Here is an 18988-nt window from a genome sequence, read left to right on the forward strand (position 1 = left end):
AGGTAAACTTAAGTAAAGATTGTTCTACCTATAATCACCAGTAAAATGGAACATTTCATATTTATTAACCTCCTATATTATTTCTACTGGACAAAAATTATGACCCACCCTTGTAATTCTTTGAAAACATTGGTTATTCTTTTGGATTACACATTTTGTGATTACAAAAAGGAAATATAGCTGTAGATTAGATACTACATCTCTCACACACAGCAAATTCTATATAGCTCTTGGCATGGTTTATTACACTAAATTCTCATCACCAGCCACACAACTTATTACCAAATGGGTGGGCAACATTTTCGTTCTTTGCTTAGTGATGTGTGAAAAGATAGCTAATTACCAAATTTTCTTTTTGATGGATTTCCCAAGCCCAAAAACAATCCTCCCACACCTATTTTATAGCATTATAGTAAACTATAATGCTATTAGTAAATGATAGCAGGTATGAGAAATTATTTGGCATTATTTATGCATTCAGTTCATTTTAGAGTTGATGAAGGCATCATTACTAGTTCAGGGGACCTGCTAGTCATAATCTTGTCTTATAGCTATGGGGGAAAAGCCTCAGTGAGCTTTCAAATAAGAGTAGAAATTCTTACCAGAAACTTATCAGAAAGGATACAGAATATTCCAGTGATTCAATGTAGGCATTATTGACCTTTCATATTGAAAGTTAAATAATTACATAATAATTCAACATTAAAAAAGTAGTTTTCCTCTTCTGCTTTTTGGACTTGCTCTTTTTACAGTAAGCATCAAGCTTAACAGTCACTGCTTTCTTGTTCTTAAAGTATTAGAAAGATAGTTTATTTTTATGTTAACCTTGATATGTTTTACCTTTCTCTGTGACATATTTTTAAAACAATTTTACAAACCCCAAATTTTAATAAAAAGTTTTAGAGAAAAAGAATACATATAATTGAACATGAAAGCGAAAATGCATTTCATTAAAATTGTTTTGTTTTTTACTTTGGGAGCCCAAAATATTATTTAAAATGTTTAATTTCTCTTACATTGGCCATGAACTAAGTAATATTTTATATCTTTCCATAAAAGTTAGTTCTCTAATTCCTGTAGTTTTTCTCTCCCTTTCAAAGTAATTTTTTTCTGTGGCACACAGATTTTAAAACATGACTTGGGGTTCCTATCTCTAGATTTGCTGCTTATCGCTTTGCTTTTCTATTCTTATAGAGATATGACAGAAGTGGTTCATATCAAAGATCGAAAAGAAGTCATTCACGAAATGAAATTTTCTCCAGATGGTTCTTATCTGGCAGTGGGATCCAATGATGGCCCAGTAGATATCTATGCTGTCGCCCAGCGGTATAAGAAAATAGGAGAATGCAACAAGTCTCTCAGTTTCATCACACACATCGACTGGTCTTTGGATAGTAAATACTTGCAAACTAATGACGGTGCTGGAGAACGGCTCTTCTACAAAATGCCATGTAAGTCACAAGGGCAATGAATGTTTGTACAAAGCGCAACTCTGAACCCTGGCAGAAAATATATGAGGATATTCTTAGGACCTCAGGGCAAGAAATGTTTTCTGAAGCAAGACCCTCAAACCACAAACTCTCAAAGAAAAGATTCATAAATTGGAACACGTTAAAATAAAAAATTATTGCACAACAAAAGAGACCATGATGGGCATAAATAGTTGGAATTGTTATAATGGACAAAACATATACATGAACAATACAAGTTTGAACTGCACCAGTCTACTTCTGTGCAGATTTTTTTAGTAGTAAATACTACAGTACTACATGGTAGGAGGTTGGTTGAATCTGTGGTTGTGGAACCATGGATGCAGAGGGTCAACTCTAAGTTATACATGGATTTTCGACAGCGTGGAGAGTTGGTGGCCCTAGCCCTCAAGTTGTTCTAGGGTCAACTCTACACCTATTGTATATAAAGAATGCCTAAAGATAAGCAAAAGGAAAAAATACTAGGAAAATACTAAAAAAATACTGAAGATTTGAGGATCACAGTCAACTACTACGATTGCTTTCATCTCTTTTGTGTCCTTCATAATTGGAAGCCCTTATTATACAATTATTTGGTGAAATGTGCTCATTGGGATTAAAAAAAACCCATAAATTTTATTTGTAACCCCCACTATAACTTCTATAAGATATTCATCTTATTCATCTTATTTATATAATACTCATTTAGTAACATTTAATCTATAATGTTAAAATGTCATAAATAAAAGACAGATTTCTATATTACAATCTTTGATTAATGATTTTTTATAACGTAAAAGGAAAAATTTGATATTTAACATGAATCTTGACCTCAAATAATTATATTTTAATTTTTTATTGAAAAATCAATTTTACCATAAAACAAGTTGTGACATATCTTCAACATTTTTAATAGTCTCTGCCCTATCAATTCATCAGTATACCTTTACTAGGTACATATTTCTTTGTGTCTACTTTCTCTGCTTAACAGTATTTCATATATATTTTCATATGTGAAGAAATATGGAACACATTTTTGTCATTTGCAGTAACAAAGTAACACCCTACTCAGTGATATCAAAGATACCAGTGTATCTTTGCTGGTACACACAGTGCAGATCCAAATATCTTTTTAGAGGTGGGATTTTCTCTTGTGAATTACTTCCTTGGACTATATTCTTTAAAGCAGGAACACTGGATCCAAGACTATGTTCAGACTGTAAACTCTCCGATTCTGTGGTCTTCATAATGGATTTTTATATAATGCTGTGTTAGAGTCTAGAATTGCCAATTTGACAATGCACCAGTAATGTACAAGAGCATCTATTCTCATAAGTTCTTTATTTGAAAATATTTGTTATTTTTGAGGGGGAAAGTATGAGGTAATACACTTAATTGTCTTGATTTTGAATTTTTAAATTGTGCATGACTAAGCATTTTTCCAAGCTTTTCTTTATCCATGGGCTCCCTCCTTTTTGTGCTCCCTGGGGACGTCCCTTACCAGCTGCTGGTGAAAACTGGGTATTGTGCCCCACACATAAGACCATACCTAGAACAATTGTCAGGACTATTTTCCCCAACTAATTACATTTATTTCATCAAAATTTGGTGGATTTTCATTGTCTAGCACTTTAAAATTTAAATAGAAAATCCATTCATTTTTTTCACTAATTAATTGAGGCTGACTTAAAAAATCACTTCTATGGTTGCTTGAATTGTGAAAAGTAGGAGTTCAGAATAAACTCTTTAAAAACCTGGCAAAATGTTAGTAACTAAATATGATAATATATAATTTAATATTTCATCAATAACAGAAAGCATAATATCATCTGTATCTAAATAATTAAGGTCAAGTAAATATCAGTAGTTTAAGACATTAGATTTAGTACCATGATTATTTTCTTTCTCCTATCAGAGTTTTGAGCATGTGCTTCCTTTTAAACCCTGCTAGAAAAAAAAAATCACCATTTGGGGAAAGAGATTACAATTTATAGTTTCCTTGGTTTATAAACATTTTAAAACAAAGGTTTTAGACCTCTATGAGAAAAATGAATAAAGTAAATTAGAATATGATTTTATTTAAATGTAACATATTAAAATTTATTGATTATTTTCAGCTGGGAAGCCTTTAACAAGTAAAGAAGAAATCAAAGGGATTCCCTGGGCCTCCTGGACATGTGTGAACGGCCCAGAAGTGAGTGGGATTTGGCCAAAATACACTGATGTCACTGATATCAACTCAGTGGATGCAAATTACAACAACTCAGTACTGGTGTCTGGAGATGATTTTGGACTGGTTAAATTGTTTAAGTTTCCTTGTCTCAAGAAAGGTAAGGCCAAAAGAAATGTTTCATTGAATGAAGATTTGATCTAGAATATACATACAGTATAATTAAGGCTTATTTTCTTGATGTCTGTTACTGCAGACTATTCATTTTATCTTTATATTTACTCTAACACTTTTCAATAGAAAGTTTGCTATCTTCTTCTTTTGACATTCTGAAACGTCGTTTTGCAAGTTTAAGTCAGCATTTGTTAACAGAGATGTTACTCAACATTTCCTGATTCATAAACTTCATGTTTTAACAAGTTGTATTCTATTTTATTTATATCTATGTAAATATAATAATTTAAATTACATGTTACATTAAAATATTGTAATTAAAATTCTTTTATGTGTTACAGCTAATTGTGCTTATACATAGGAAGCAAAGCAAATCCTTATAGACATATTTAAAATAAAATCTGAAAGTGATTGTTGTGGTGATAATACAGTTTGTGGACCCCTTCTGATAGCACTAATTTTGCACACCAGACTTACGTAACTGGTGAAATTTTTTTAATTGAAGTATAATTGATATACAATGTTGTGTTAATTTCTGCTGTACAGAAAGTGAATTAGTTATACAAATATATACACTCTTTTAAAAATTCTTTTCCATTATGGTTTATCACAGGATATCAAATATAGTTCCCTGTGCTGTATATTAGGACCTTGTTGTTTATCCGTTCTGTATATTAATAGTTTGCATCTGCTAATCCCAAACTCCCAATCCATTCCTCCCCCACCCCCCTCCCCCTTGGTAACCACAGATCTGTTCTCTGTGTGTGTGAGTCTGTTTCTGTTTGGTAGATAAGTTCATTTGTGTCATATTTTAGATTCTACATATAAGTGATATCATATGGTATTTGTCTCTTTCTGACTTACTTCACTTAGTATGATAATCTCTAGTTGCATCCATCATTGGGGTGCGTGTATCTTTTTGAATTATAGTTTTGTCTGGATATATGCCCAGGAGTGGGATTGCAGGATCATACGGTAACTCTATTTTCAGTTTTTTGAGGAACCTCCATACAGTTTTCCATAGTAGCTGCTCCAACAATGCAGCAGGGTTTCCTTTTTTCTACACCATCTCCAGCATTTGTTATTTGTAGATTTTTTAATGATGGCCATTCTGATCAGTGCGAGGTGGTACCTCGTTGTAATTTTGATTTGCATTTCTGTAATAATTAACAATGTTGAGCATCTTTTCATGTGCCTGGTGGCCATCTGTATGTCTTCTCTGGAAAAATGTCTATTTAGATCTTCCGCCCATTTTTTAATTGGATTGTTTGTTTTGTTATTGTTGAGTTGTATAAGCTGTTTGTATATTTTGGAAGTTAAGCCCTGTTGGTTGCATTATTTGTGAATATTTTCTCCTACTCTGTAGGTTCTTTTCATTTTGTTTATGGTTTCCTTTGCTGTGCAAAAGCTTGTAAGTTTGATTAGGTCCCATTTGTTTATTTTTGCTTTGGGGACACTGATAACTGGTGGAATTTTTGAGAGAGTTTGATTCAAAACAACCGTTTCTGCCCTTGTATTTTGTTCTTTTGTTTTATTGTTGTTAACATCTTGTCACTTCAATTTTTCTGGCACTGTCAGGCTTTATAGAATGTGACTGAATTAATCATGTAATGACCCTGTCCTCTTCTTCCTTCAAAAGTTTAGGCAAAGTCCATACACAGGCTTTTCTGAGACTCCCTGCCTGCACCCTGAAAATCTGATCAGCATTAGGGATATGCTGTTGCCTGAAAACCCTTTCACTTGAATGATTTTTAGAATAAGCAAGGAAAGGGATTGAAAATGTCATCAGAAAGTCATTTTCAGCTAACTGGCAGTTTTGAAGCAGTGACAATTATGGTAAAAAATTGAACATAAAATGCATAGCAAAACCACCATCACTTCCACTTGACAAAATGACCATCAGATTAAAATGCTTGAGGCACAAAGTTACCTCAACATGCCTAATTCAAACTATTCTCTTTCTACATAATGGGTCTTTTGAGTAATAGGGCGTGTCTTGTTAAATTGAGTAATGTACTTACAGAAGTTAAGTTAGGCAACTTAACTGGAATCTATCTGGAAATTCAGGAATCAGAAGAAACATCATGAGGGTCAGAAGCAATACTATTGGTCTCAAGTATCAGGACTTGGAAATTCAGTGAGAGTTGGTATTTCCTATGAGTCATTGAGCCTTGTAGGATAGACTTGGGTCTAGAAAATAGCAATGGAGATATAGATCTTGGGTTAGCTTATTAGGATGGGGGAGGCAGGTAGGGAGGTACAGTGAGTAGAGCTGTTTGTCAAAATGAGATACCCTTATATGTAAAACAACCCTGAGGATGAAGGCAGCCAGGAGACATCTGAATGAACAAGGAGATATTGACAGCCAGAGTGACAGTATGGTGAGAGTAATAAAACCCACCTCAACAATCTGCAGAAGTATCCATGTCCTCATAGCAAACTGACTTGTTCTACTTTTCATGACACATTGTTTATACATCTTGCAATTTGCCTCAGAGTCATTTAGGCTCTTGGAGTCTTTTTGTGCTAAAGCTACTGGTGGAGAAGTTTATAACAGAGTGTTGCTGATGAGAATGGTAACAGTTGGTGGAACTTGTCTCCCTATAACCAAGGTACCAGTGACAAGTATTCCCCCAACTTTTGAACCTGTAAACACCCAAATATTAGCAAGGGCTGATGACTATGAGAAAGTGTGGAGACTGAGTAAACATTATAGTTTTCCATTGTGATTAAATAAAACTCACAAGTTAATTGACACATTTATGATTATGTGTACATAGTATTCTTTTGCATAATAATTAGACATAAATGTTCTGCAGTTAATGAAAATGACTACAATTCATATTATTTTTACATAGCTGAACCAATTTGTTTTCCTCATTTCCTTTTGACAGTTTTCACATCTTAAAATAATTAGGATCGATACTGATAATTTTCCCTGATGTCATTTAGAGTACATCCTGTTTGACCATCACCCCCCAGACACTGACATGAGGTAAAATCCAAAGCCTTTCTCATTAGCATTTGCCATATCTTAATACCCTTGGCATCTACCCATGCTCCTAGGGGAGGCTCAAGGCCGAGGATCTCCATGTTTCACTTGTGTGCTGCCATTCCATTAATCCTTCACACACATACACACAGTCCTTGAACAGCTACCTCCTATGACAAGTGTCCTGGATACTGTAAGACTTGAGTTGCAGAAACCCTAGACCTTGGAGGGGAAAGTGCTGGCCTTCAATAGAGCTTGGATGAGCTTGATGCAGGAACAGAAAGGTCAGTGTGTCTAGAGCATGATGAACGAGGGGAGAGCTGTGCACCCCAAGGCTGGAAGGGCAGTAGGGGCCAGGCATGAAGGGCCTTGAAACAAATGCTAGAAATGTGGGTCTTATTCTAAGTGCAGTGGAAAACTGTTGAGGGTTTTAAATGGAAGAGTGACATGAGCAATTTAAGTTTTTAAAATACCACTTTGATATTGTGTGGGATGGAATAAGGAAGGGGTGGCTTCAAGTAGAGAGATTATTGCAAGAGCCCGGGTAAAAGATGATGTGACTTGGACAAAGGTGTCAGGAACAGACCTGAAAAGAGGTGGTTGAGATTAGGAAACAGTGTCAAGGTAGAGATGAAGGTCTTGCTGATGGATTGGGTGTGGGAGTAGAGGGAAAGAGAGGAATTGAGGAAGACTCCTAAGTTTTAGGTTTGAGCAATGGGGTGAATGGTAGCACCATCTATAGAGATGGGAAAATGAGAAAGGAAAAGGTTTTGTGTGTGTGTGTGTGCGTGTGTGTGTGTGTGTTTTATGGTGGTAACAGAGTAGGAGAGGAAGGGGAAACTCCTGGTTTTTCTGTGATAAGTTTGAGGTGCCTATTAGACATCCAAGTGGGCATAGCACACAAGCTGTCAACACTCTTGGGAGAGTTCTGGGTTGGAGATGAATGTTTGGCAGCTGAGGGAACATCAACAGTATTTAAAGCCAAGGAGAAAGAATCAATAGAGAGGAGATGAGGGCTGAGGGCTGAGCCTTCCTTAGGGTCCAGAGAATAAAGGGGGGCCTTATAGAGTCACTCATTGTCCTAAGGAAAACCTTGGAAGAGATGGATGTGGCCTTCATTTATTCAGTAAATATTTAAGTGCTATTCTAGATGCTGGAGATATGTCAATGAATAAAACAAGCACAAGTCCCTGGAGCTCTTGTTCTACTGAGGGGACCTAGTCAATAAACAAGACAATATAAACACATCTGATGGCGGGAAGTGCTGTGATGAAAAATAAAGCAAACAATGGGAGTAAAGAGCGCTCAGGTTGGGCAGTGTAGTATTGCTGTTTTAAGTAGGATGGTCAAAGCAGGGCTCACTGATAGTTTCATTTGACTAGAAACCTGAAGGAGATAAGAGAACCAGCCATTCAGAGATGCAGGGAAAGAGCATTCCAGACTGAGGGAACACAAGTGTAAAAGCCTAGAGGCAGAAGAGGGCCTGGCATGCAAAAAGGCCAGTGAGCCTAGAGTAGAGCACGTGAGGGAGAGAGAGGAAGAATGATCAGAGAGATAAGGCCTAAATATTGATGACACTAATGCTTTTGCAGATTCTGGTTCCAGCCTCCCAATGGTTTATGAGCTACCTATTGCTGTAAAACAAATTCCCCTCCCTCCCAAATTTAGCAGCTTAAATCAATAATCATTTATTATCTCACAGTTTTGGGGGGTCAGGAATTCAGGAGCAGCTTAGCCGGCTGATTCTAGCTCCAGGTCTCTCATGAAGCTGCAGTCATCTGAAGGCTAGACTGAGGCCAAAGATCCACTTCCAAGATGCTCACTCACCTGGCTCTTGGCTGGAGGCCTCAGTTCCTTGCCATGTGAGCCTCTCCATAGGCTGCTTGAGTGTCCTTATCACATAGTATCTAGAGGTCCAAGAAAGAGCAAGAAGGCATCTGCGCTGCCTTTTATAACCTCCTCTTGGATGTCACATACCTTCACTTTTGACATACTCTGTTTTGATTTGTATCAAATAATTTGTGGACATATTTTTTCCAGCTTTACTGAGGTAAAATTGACAAATAATATGTGTAAGTTTAAAGTATACAACATGGTGATTTCATATATGTGTATATGTTGTGAAACGATTACTACTTTAAAGTTAGTTAACATATCCATCACCTCAGTTAGTTATCCTGTGTGTGTGTGTGTGTGTGTGTGTGTGTGTGTGTAGTAAGAACGTTTAAGATTTACTCTCTTGGCAACTTTCAAATATACAATACGATATTATTAACTACAGTCACCATGGTGTATGTTAGATCCCCAGAACTTATTCATCTTGTAACTGAAAGTGTATCTTTGACCAGCATCTCCCCATTTCCCCCTAGGTCCCTGATAACTGCAAATCTACCATGTGTTTTTATGAGTTTAACTTTCTTTTAGAATTGTGGACATTTTTTAAACAACTCCAAAGAGACGGGTTAAATCATCTCTGAGCAGGGTATAAAGGTCAGGGCAGCAAAGAATAGCCCAACAAGATCTATAGAGATATGGGAAGAATATATATATTTACTTCATAATTATTGAATTATCATCAGCCCGCATTTCCAGCTGACCAGAGTTGGAATCTGTTTGACTTTATTAAATTACCAAAACTGATTTAGGAAACTCTTTGAAATGGGCATGGTTGCTTTTGAGACTCAAGTCCTTCCTTTCCCCTTCTGTGGCAGCATTCCCCCTGTCTTTTTTGGAAGCCTTGATATAATAAAACCTCACCTGGTCAGAACACGCTCTCAGGGAAGGGACATGTGGCAGTTATTTTCGCTTACATATAAATTTAAATCATTACCTCGCCAGTGGGTATTTAAATTTTAAACATGTGATAGTTGAAGAGATGGCCTTTTCCCCCGTTAAAGAGATTTCTCTTAGAGGGGCTGTAATAGGTAGAAGTATTTCTGAAGGAGGGATGGTGTGCTTTTTGGCCCCAGAAATCTCTCATAGTCTTTGGGGTCCTAGGCCTCCACATGAGAAGATGCATCTTGCTTATTTCCATGAGTGCCTTTATGCTCCTATGTACTCACCATACACTGGAGACTTTGCTGCAGTTATTCAACCACAAATATAAGTTCACATAGCTTTTCTGTTGCATTCACTACCTGGGTATGGTGTTTACTGAGTAAAGCAATCAATTTAAGAGAAAAAAAATTCATTCTCCCAACTCTACATCTACATGACCCCAAACAACAATTTTACTTCCCCCGCCCCGCCACAGAAGTATTTTCCACTTCCCAGTTAAAGGATTGCCTGTTGCATCTTGTATTTAAATAAGAATGTGTAAGATATTCATTCTTTAGCATTTATTTTCAAAATCAGTGAAGCAGTAGGTGTTATTTGGAACAGGTTCAGATGTGTCTTTAGACACAGGGCTTAAATTTTAAGACTCAGTTTTAGCTTAATCCATACTGGAATGATTGAGATATCTTTTGGAGCATTTGATTATTTGTTATATAAGATTGAAATTATATTTTCTAATATATTTAAAGCTTTTATTTCTCAACATGAATAGAATGTAATTTTTTAACCAAAAAAATTCTGGTTTTTGCACAACTAATCTTCTCCTCAAAAATATCTTTTCAGGAGCCAAATTTAGAAAGTATGTGGGTCATTCTGCACATGTCACAAACGTCCGCTGGTCTCATGACTTTCAGTGGGTATTAAGCACAGGAGGGGCTGACCACTCGGTTTTCCAGTGGAGATTTATGCCAGAAGGTGTCAGCAATGGCCTGCTGGAAACAGCACCCCAGGGTAAAACCAGTAATAATTTTTCAACATCTATTTATTTTTCAATAAAAATTTCAAAGAATGGTCTAACATCTCTTCTGAAGGTAAAGAGTTAAAGCTGTTTTGAAAAATTCATTCCTACAGTAAATTTAACATTAAAAAAAGAAAGAACAGAAAAAACTTTTGAGATATGGGCCAATTGAAAATGGGTCAGTTGGATAATTTCCTTCAAAGGATTTTGCTTATACCAAATGCAAGTTGAAGGTCTAAGGTTTACAAGAAGAATTAACTTTTGAGAATAGCACGAACAGATACATCTCGGCCTCCTTAGAACGATTCTAACAGGTGGTGGGTCTGCTGGGTCAGGTGACAAGTTAACATTTGGAATAGAAGTTGCCTCCTGAATGGGGTTCAGAGAATGGTCCACAATCAGGGCCACTGTGTTCCAGTTCAATGGATGTGTTTAGTCCTTTAATTTACTGTGATGTTGGCAGGAATGATCATGTAATATGTGAGGAGATGTTCTTATTGGGAGGGGTTCTGCAGCAATTTTGACCATGACAATTACCAGCATGGGTGGGCATGTTAACAGGCTAATGAGGATCTTTACTGAACTGAGTGGTTGGATTTCCTTCTGTCCCAGCCTTCTCCTTGGGAAAACCTAGTCCCCCCCAGCCGCCCCCTTTTTTTCCCTGTCAAAGCAAGATTTTAAACCCAAAGATCTGTTATCTAATAGAAGTGTGGAAATAGTGGGAAGAGTTATCCTAGTCTGGTAATACTCCTGAAAAGGGGGTTAGAGGTATGGTGAACTTAATGAAAAGAGGAAAATAAAAAGATGTTTTAAGAATCTACAACTGTGGTGTAGTTATTTTTATTGACCTCAATAGGAGAGAAAAAAATTTTAAATAAAAGTTTTAGCCATTTAGAGTCTCAGAATTTCTGCTTGTTTCTCACGGGGTGTTTCTGCAGAAGGTGGCTCCGATTCCTATAGTGAAGAATCTGATTCGGATTTATCTGACGTGCCGGAGTTGGACTCTGATATTGAGCAAGAAACTCAAATCAATTATGATCGCCAGGTCAGTAAACAGGGAGCCTCATGACAAATGCCTTATAACCCCAAATCTCGATCTCATTGAATTTGGACATTGCACTAAAATTGGTTAGTGCTTAGGCAGAAGAAAATCAAGAAAAGGGTTAGGAAAATTGCCTACTTCTTATCTTTAAATACAGATTTGAAATAAGGCATTTACTGGATCATATCAGTAAAAAATTTTTAAGTAGCGGTAGTAGCAAATTTTCAAAACGGAACCCACGACAGTTTGGGTTTTCTGCCTTCCTAGCAGCTAAAACTTTAAAATATTTTTTACAGAAAAATGTGCAAGTAAGTTACAAGATTTTTCATTTTCTTAGCATATCATTAAAGCATGTGTTTTCTTTATAGAATAGGTATCCCTGGAGGCATGGTAGTTTGCAAATTAGCTGTTGTCCTGATTTCTCTCTTAACTTATGGAGACCGTTATCCATTTAATTAAAGTAAAAGCCCAAATACAATGCACATTATCCTTCCAGTCAGAAATCATCTTTAGTAGAAAAGTTAGACAATTACAACCAGATTTTTTGAAAATAGACACTTAATTTTAGCACTAAATTGTGTGTATTAAAGCACGTAATCCTTCATTGGAATCTGGACAGGTATCATCTTCTTAATGGTGATAACCCTAGGGGTTCTATTTTCTTCCTTGTCATTTAACAGCGGTATGTGAAGCAGATTCCATACGTGAACATGGAGTGAATAAGATTTCAGACGTCAGTGTTGCCCCATGGAAACTTACCACATAGGCCTATGGCAGCTGCCATGTATCAGGTGTCTCTATGGGGCCACATCCTGTGCTTTACATACACCGAATCCAACCCCACAGTAACCCCTGAGAGGCTGAGTACTTTGCCCACATCCACATTGCCTGTAGTGGATCTGGGCTTCTCTCCAAAGCGCACATTGTACGTGCTACTTGGCTTTGCCTGTACGTAAGCTCTGAATGTACAACTTTTCAGATGATGACTTTTTTTTCCAACCCGTAATTGTCACTCACTGATTCAGTATTTAGATTAGTACAAAAGTAGTCCAACTGATGGTTTAGGTTAACTTCAAGACTAAATCCTTCTGACTGTGTATTGGTACAATATATTACGCTATAAAACTACTAAAGATAAAGATTTGAAAGGAAATTATTAATATCATGCAAATATTATACCCTAATATCAAGGGGAAATGGAATTTAAGCAAAATAAACATACAATTTAGGGAAAAAGAAATGCAACTTTTTTAGTTGGGATGTTTCTATTTAATAAAGATAGTGCTAGTAAAAGAATGAAAAGGAATGACTCAATTGAAATTCATGCCTAGGATTTATATATTCTCCCTGACATCTTACTTTCTAAAGCTTTCACCTAGATTATTTAATTCATGTTGTCTATATTTGATTCCTGAGTTGTTCCTGAGCAGGGAGTCTGTTCTACAGATGGGACTTTGAGGCCCACAGAGGTTATGAGACTTGTTCAAATAAGCAATAGAAATGCCAAGACTAGAATTCAGTTCTCTAAAGTAGTTGATGAGCTGATGAAAGCATCATGAATTCAGATGAATAATTATCATTAGATTTTAAAAGGTTAGTTCACTGCATCTGTAATAGACAAGGCAGTAGTGAGATATCTTCTGACTTCCGTTTTTTTTAAACAATTTTTGGTCAAATCCTAAATATGAACTTCATTATAATATTTTCATGATTTTTTTGTAATGTAGTTTGATTAAATGAAAACTTTCCTATATGAAGATGAGAAATTATGAATTGTATTTCATTTAAAGGTGTTAAATTTATATCTCTTGATAGTAGGGTATAAATACATGATAGACAAAATTTTAGCTACATGATTTTATCTACATTTAAATTATCGAGAATTTTCTCTCAGTCAGCAGCACATTTTAGGTCCTAGGTTAGACCAAGAGCTTTGCTCTGTATCCCAGAGTCTGATCTGAAAGATTCATGAGGTCATGAAAGAAGGATAATTCCAAAGAGTGATCACCATGATTCATGTGGCCCACATTTTACACATTTCTGAATCATCAAGAGATTTCTTGCCTTAGAAGAAATTATAACAAAATATTTAAATTATATTTTATTGATAATTTTATTTAATAATTTCCTTTCTTATCAGAAAAGTAATATATTTTCTGGATATAAATTGATTTAGAAGCATAATAGCAAAATTTTTTAAAAACTTCTTTTAAATCCCAGTGATTTAAAAGATATTTCAAGTTAGTTTTGTTCATTAGAAAAAAGTAAAATTCAATCTCATGTCTTATGTTCTCAATTTTGTTTGTCTTTTCAAAGAACCGACTCTTAGTTTTGTTAATCTTTTCTATTGTTTTCCTAGTCTCTATTTCATGTATTTCTGCGCTAATCTCTATTACTTCCTTTCTTCTGCTAACTTTGGACTTAGTGTCCAAACTTTTTTTTTCTAGTTCCTTGAAGTATAATATTAAGTTCTTTATCTGAGATCTTTCTTTTTCCTTAATGTATATGTTTATTAGCTACAAAATTTCCCCTGAGAAATGCTTTTGCTGTATCTTGTAAGTTCTGGTATGTTGCGTTTCCATTTTCAATTGTGTCAAGATTTTTAAAAATTTCCTTTTTGATTTCTTCTTTGATCCACTAGTTGTTGAGGAGTGTGTTGATTTCTACATATTTGTGACTTTCCCAGCTTTCTTCCTGTTACTTATTTCTAGTTTCATACTATAGTGGTCAGAAAACATACTTGATATAATTTCAATCTTCTTAAATTTATTGAGCCTTGTTTTGTGGTTTAACATGATCTGTCCTAGAAAATGTTCCTTGCGTGCTTGAGAAGAATGTATGTTCTGCTGCTGATAGATAAAATGTTCTGTATTTGTTAGGATATTTGGTCTGTAGTATTGTTCAAATCTGCTGTTTCATTATTGATTCTCTGTCTGGATGATCAATCCGTTGTTGGGAGTGGGGTTTTACAGTTCCCAACTATTATTGTATTGATATTTATTTCTTCTTTCAGTTGTTAATATATGCTTTGTATATTTGGATGCTCTGATGTCTGGTGCATAAATATTTACCATTGTTATATCTTCTTGATGAGTTGACCCCTTTATCATTATATAATGCCCTTCTTTGTCTCTTGTGACCATTTTTAGCTTCTTATGTTTTCAAAAACTTGAGTTCCTGCAATTAAAGATTTCCTGAGAATGTCAAGACATTAATATATTTGAAACCTGAAGAGTCTCTAACTAAATGTTTCTGTTACGCTTGAAGGTTTACAAAGAAGATCTACCTCAGCTAAAGCAACAAAGTAAAGAGAAAAACCATGCAGTGTCCTTCCTCAAACGAGAAAAGGCTCCTGAGGACAGCTTGAAACTCCAGTTCATACATGGGTGGGTGGCCTGTCACCAGCCTCATCACCTTGTCATCCTTCTTCTCAGTGCTACCCCAATTCAGACTGGCTCTTCTCTCCAGTTTGCACTTACCTGCGGTTAATATTTTAACCACGACTCTCCGTCCAGTTTTCTCAGTGTTCTATGGCCATCTCAGTGTGTGTATCTAGATTTTTCACACTTCATGTACTTTCGTGTTGCATGTGTTACTGCCACTCATTATTATTTCATTTCATTCTCTCCATCTCTGCTTCCTTTATCCCATAACTCCTGCTCTATTCAGCTGGCTTTCCCAGGACAGTATTTCCTTCACATGCTTTTATTCATGTATACCCCAAATAATTTTGAATTTTGAAAATCATGTACAACCTTCCACACTTTAAGTTGACATCTAAGATTTTTCAACCTAAGCTTAAATGGTTGTGAAGAATATATCTTGTGTTTTATAAATACTCACATTATTTATTTAGATGGCTCCAGTGGAACCCAAATGCCATAGATATTTGATTCCCATTATCATCAATATAACAAATACATGAACTCATATTTCTATTCTACTTCTCCCACAGAATTTTACCCTAATATAATATTTTTATGCTTGTAAGTCTTTTATTGATTACCCTGTCATAACTTCAACAAGGAAAAAACATATCTATATGTTCAATTTAAATTTAATTCCCTGTGACCATAAGTCTCTAACTCTGTGCTGTCTGGTACAATATATACTTGTAGCCAATGATCACTTGAAATGTGGCTGGTCTAAATGTGCTGTATGTGGAAAATGCACACCAGAGTTTGAAGACTTAGCATGAAAAAGAAAATTACCTCATTAAAATGTTTTATATTGATTACATGTGGACATGATAATATTTTGGACATAATGGGTTAAATGTTCTTAAGATAAGTTTCATCTCTTCCTTTTTTTTTTTAATGTGACAATTAGAAAATTTTTCAGTTACCTATGTGACTCACCTAATAGTTCTGTTGGACAGTGCTACTCTAAGCATTAACAATTTTTTTCTGGATTTAATTATTGTTATAGCTATTAGTAATAAATAGCTGGCCAAATCAACATAAATATAGTACAAATTCTGATAGTTATTAAACATAAATAATTTTATTGGAAAAATTCTTTTAATAAGATAGAATTTTTTCAATGAGTTCAGATATATGTGCATATATATTTCTTATTGCTAGAGGGTAACAGTTTAGCATTGAATCTATTCCAATGTTTCACTTTTTAATGTAAGCACTAAGAAAGCTTATTCATATCTAGCTACTTAAGTAGATGAGAATAGAGGCAGTTTTATTACAGCAATGGTAATCAATTCTTTAAACTCCTCTTTGTTATAGGCCAAAAATATGTGTTGTGATTTTGAGATATCACACAAAAATGTAGTTTAATGATCCATCAGCTAACAATTCAGTTAAATCACTGTTCAAATTTGTTAAAAGTAAAGAATTGGAAGTCACTTGACTTACAAAAGGATTTCTTACCCAGTTGTTAGAGTTATTCACTTTCAACATCCATCCACACTTGTATTTGTTTTTGTGTCCCTGGAAGGTTTGACATTCCAGGGTAATATACCATAGTAAGATTCCCGATGGATGAGAGGAATGACTTCCTAAATTGGGAGGAAGGCAATTAGGAAAGGGGAGGTGGGAAAGGAAAACCAGTACCTCATCACAGGTGTGTTCTCAGACTAGTCAGTTTTAAGAGAAAGCACATATAGTAGCTGAGGATCTGGAAATAGATTCTGTTAAAATTATCAGTGTCCATTTGCCCCTTAGAAAGTCATCACATGCCCTCAGAGGTCCTCATACCCCCATTGAAAATCACTGTCCTAGGCAACTGTGGAGACACCGGGGTTCTGCTTGTCCATGTCCATATTAACATGTTAACTTTATCTTCTCACAACTTCTGCTCTGTTCATTCACTGTGCGTTCAACTACTCTGCATTTCTTGGACCTGTGCTTCAGCTATAGAGGCTACGATTGTAGAAACAATCTGTTCTACACACAAGCTGGAGAAGTGGTCTATCACGTTGCTGCAGTTGCTGTCGTGTACAATAGGCAACAACACTCCCAGAGGCTGTACCTGGGACACGACGATGACATTCTCAGCCTGACCATCCATCCAGTGAAGGACTATGTGGCCACTGGGCAGGTATATATCTCTCCTGTAAGAAGGGAGTTTAGCCAAAGAGAGAGAGGATTTAATTTTGAATTCAGTTGACATATGAGAAATTCAAGAAATACTTGGTAGAAATAAACATAAGGCAGGAAGCTGAAAGTGCAGTGAATGCTAGATCATTTCATGATGGTGGGAGAGTCAACCAATACATTCCAGCACTTTTGGGAAGACATTGAGGGATTCTTATTCTAACATGATGAGATCTATGAATAGGATTAGGTAAAACTAGAGTATTGTAAATTCCATGAAGTCTTAATATATTTTCCTCATTACTGTTAACCCAGAACTTAGTATATCCTAGGTACTCAATAAATGTTTATTGAATGAACCATCTTTTAATACTACTGTAACATCCAGTGTATAGTTATTTTTGTAAAACTTAAAGTCATATGAACTTTGGCTAGTTTATTATATTTTAATCTTCAAAAAACTAAACTTTATATGAACAATTTTGGAATGCCAAACTTTGGATTGAGTCTATAATTGAAAAGCTGCTCAAAATAGAGCCCTGTAGTCAATCATTTTGTGTGGAAAAGGAGGGGGATAGAAGTAAACTCAGTAAACAGAGAATCTGTTAAACTCAGATTTATTATCTTGCTGGTAAAGCAATAATATTGTCAACGGTATTTTCAGTGTTGTGCTCTTTTCTACCAATGTATAGATTACATTTTTGTTCAGTTTTATCATGGGCTTTTAACTGTAGGTAATACTTCACCTGATCCTCAACATCTAAGTGGTAAATTCCAAGAAAAACTACTGGTATGAGGTTCAAAGATTAACATGAGACAACGAACTATTTCTGAGACTTGACATACAGGAGGTAGAAGTGTTTGAACAGGGTTTATAGCCTGATGTTCATGAGATCCATAGATGAAACTGAGGGCCTGACGGGAGTCAACCCCCAGAAATGCATTTGGGGGGAGAAGAGTTCGTAGCTCTTATATTTGTAAAAGGATTACAGTCCTCCAAAACGGAAGAGCCATTAATTGAAACACTGGTTTGCTGCTCCTCCAACTGCAAATTAGACCATCTATTCTGACATTAAGTTTTATAAGTAACTGATCACTACTTTGCCTTTTCACTCTTTCCTGCCCCCTCCCCCTTTATTGTCTTTCTTAGAAACAGAAGATGCTTGATTCATGGGTGTTTAATAGTCTTCCTTTGAAAGGAAAAACAGAGATTGGTTCTTTACATAAACCCCTGAGGAGCTACCACACTCTATACTGTAATTGGGAGGCAGACCAGTATGCCAATAGCCACCCCAGGGGTAACTGGGCCTCCACAGGCCAGTATAGGAGTTGGCCAGACTCTGCTCAGTTATGTGCATGGCTTTATGTCCCATTTTCCCTTTTAGAGTCGTCATACCCAAAAGGGTTTTTTCCCCCTATGCATTATAAGTGAGGAAAACCACTTTAGTATTACAGTTTTCTCTGTTGTTGGGAATTGGTATGATAGAAGCTTGTGTCCCCTTGAGGAGAAGCCACCTTAATGACAGAGAGTTAAGCCATGAAACTTTCATTTCCCAGGGGGAGAAGTAGGGCCAGGCCTTCTTGAGGTGGGTAAATAATTGAGGTGGGTAAAAGAACTCTGAGGATAGTGCCGTGAAAACTTACAGCTGAGTGGAATCATGTGTGGAGTTGAGAAGGCAGAAGGGAAGGGTAGAACTAACTGACAAAAACAAAGCACAGTGGACGTTTGAACTAGAGTTTTAAATATCCTTTAACTGGGAACCATGTACCAGGTTAGATTCTGCTGGCACCCACCTTGA

General features: G+C 35.9%; 1 protein-coding gene across 2 annotated transcripts in view; it reads left to right on the forward strand.

Annotated features, from left to right (window-relative positions):
* Positions 1-18988, forward strand: part of EML6 (EMAP like 6) — a 308692-nt gene that overhangs the window by 185386 nt on the left and 104318 nt on the right. For both annotated transcript variants that reach the window (XM_024118542.3, XM_024118541.3), the window contains exons 9-14: positions 1195-1451; positions 3587-3799; positions 10424-10591; positions 11537-11643; positions 14908-15026; positions 17007-17193. In XM_024118542.3, the coding sequence (XP_023974310.1) occupies positions 1195-1451; positions 3587-3799; positions 10424-10591; positions 11537-11643; positions 14908-15026; positions 17007-17193 (1051 nt within the window). The remainder of the gene's footprint in view (positions 1-1194; positions 1452-3586; positions 3800-10423; positions 10592-11536; positions 11644-14907; positions 15027-17006; positions 17194-18988) is intronic.

The sequence above is a fragment of the Physeter macrocephalus genome, chromosome 12, assembly GCF_002837175.3.
Source record: "Physeter macrocephalus isolate SW-GA chromosome 12, ASM283717v5, whole genome shotgun sequence".
Taxonomy (NCBI): Eukaryota; Metazoa; Chordata; class Mammalia; order Artiodactyla; family Physeteridae; genus Physeter; species Physeter macrocephalus.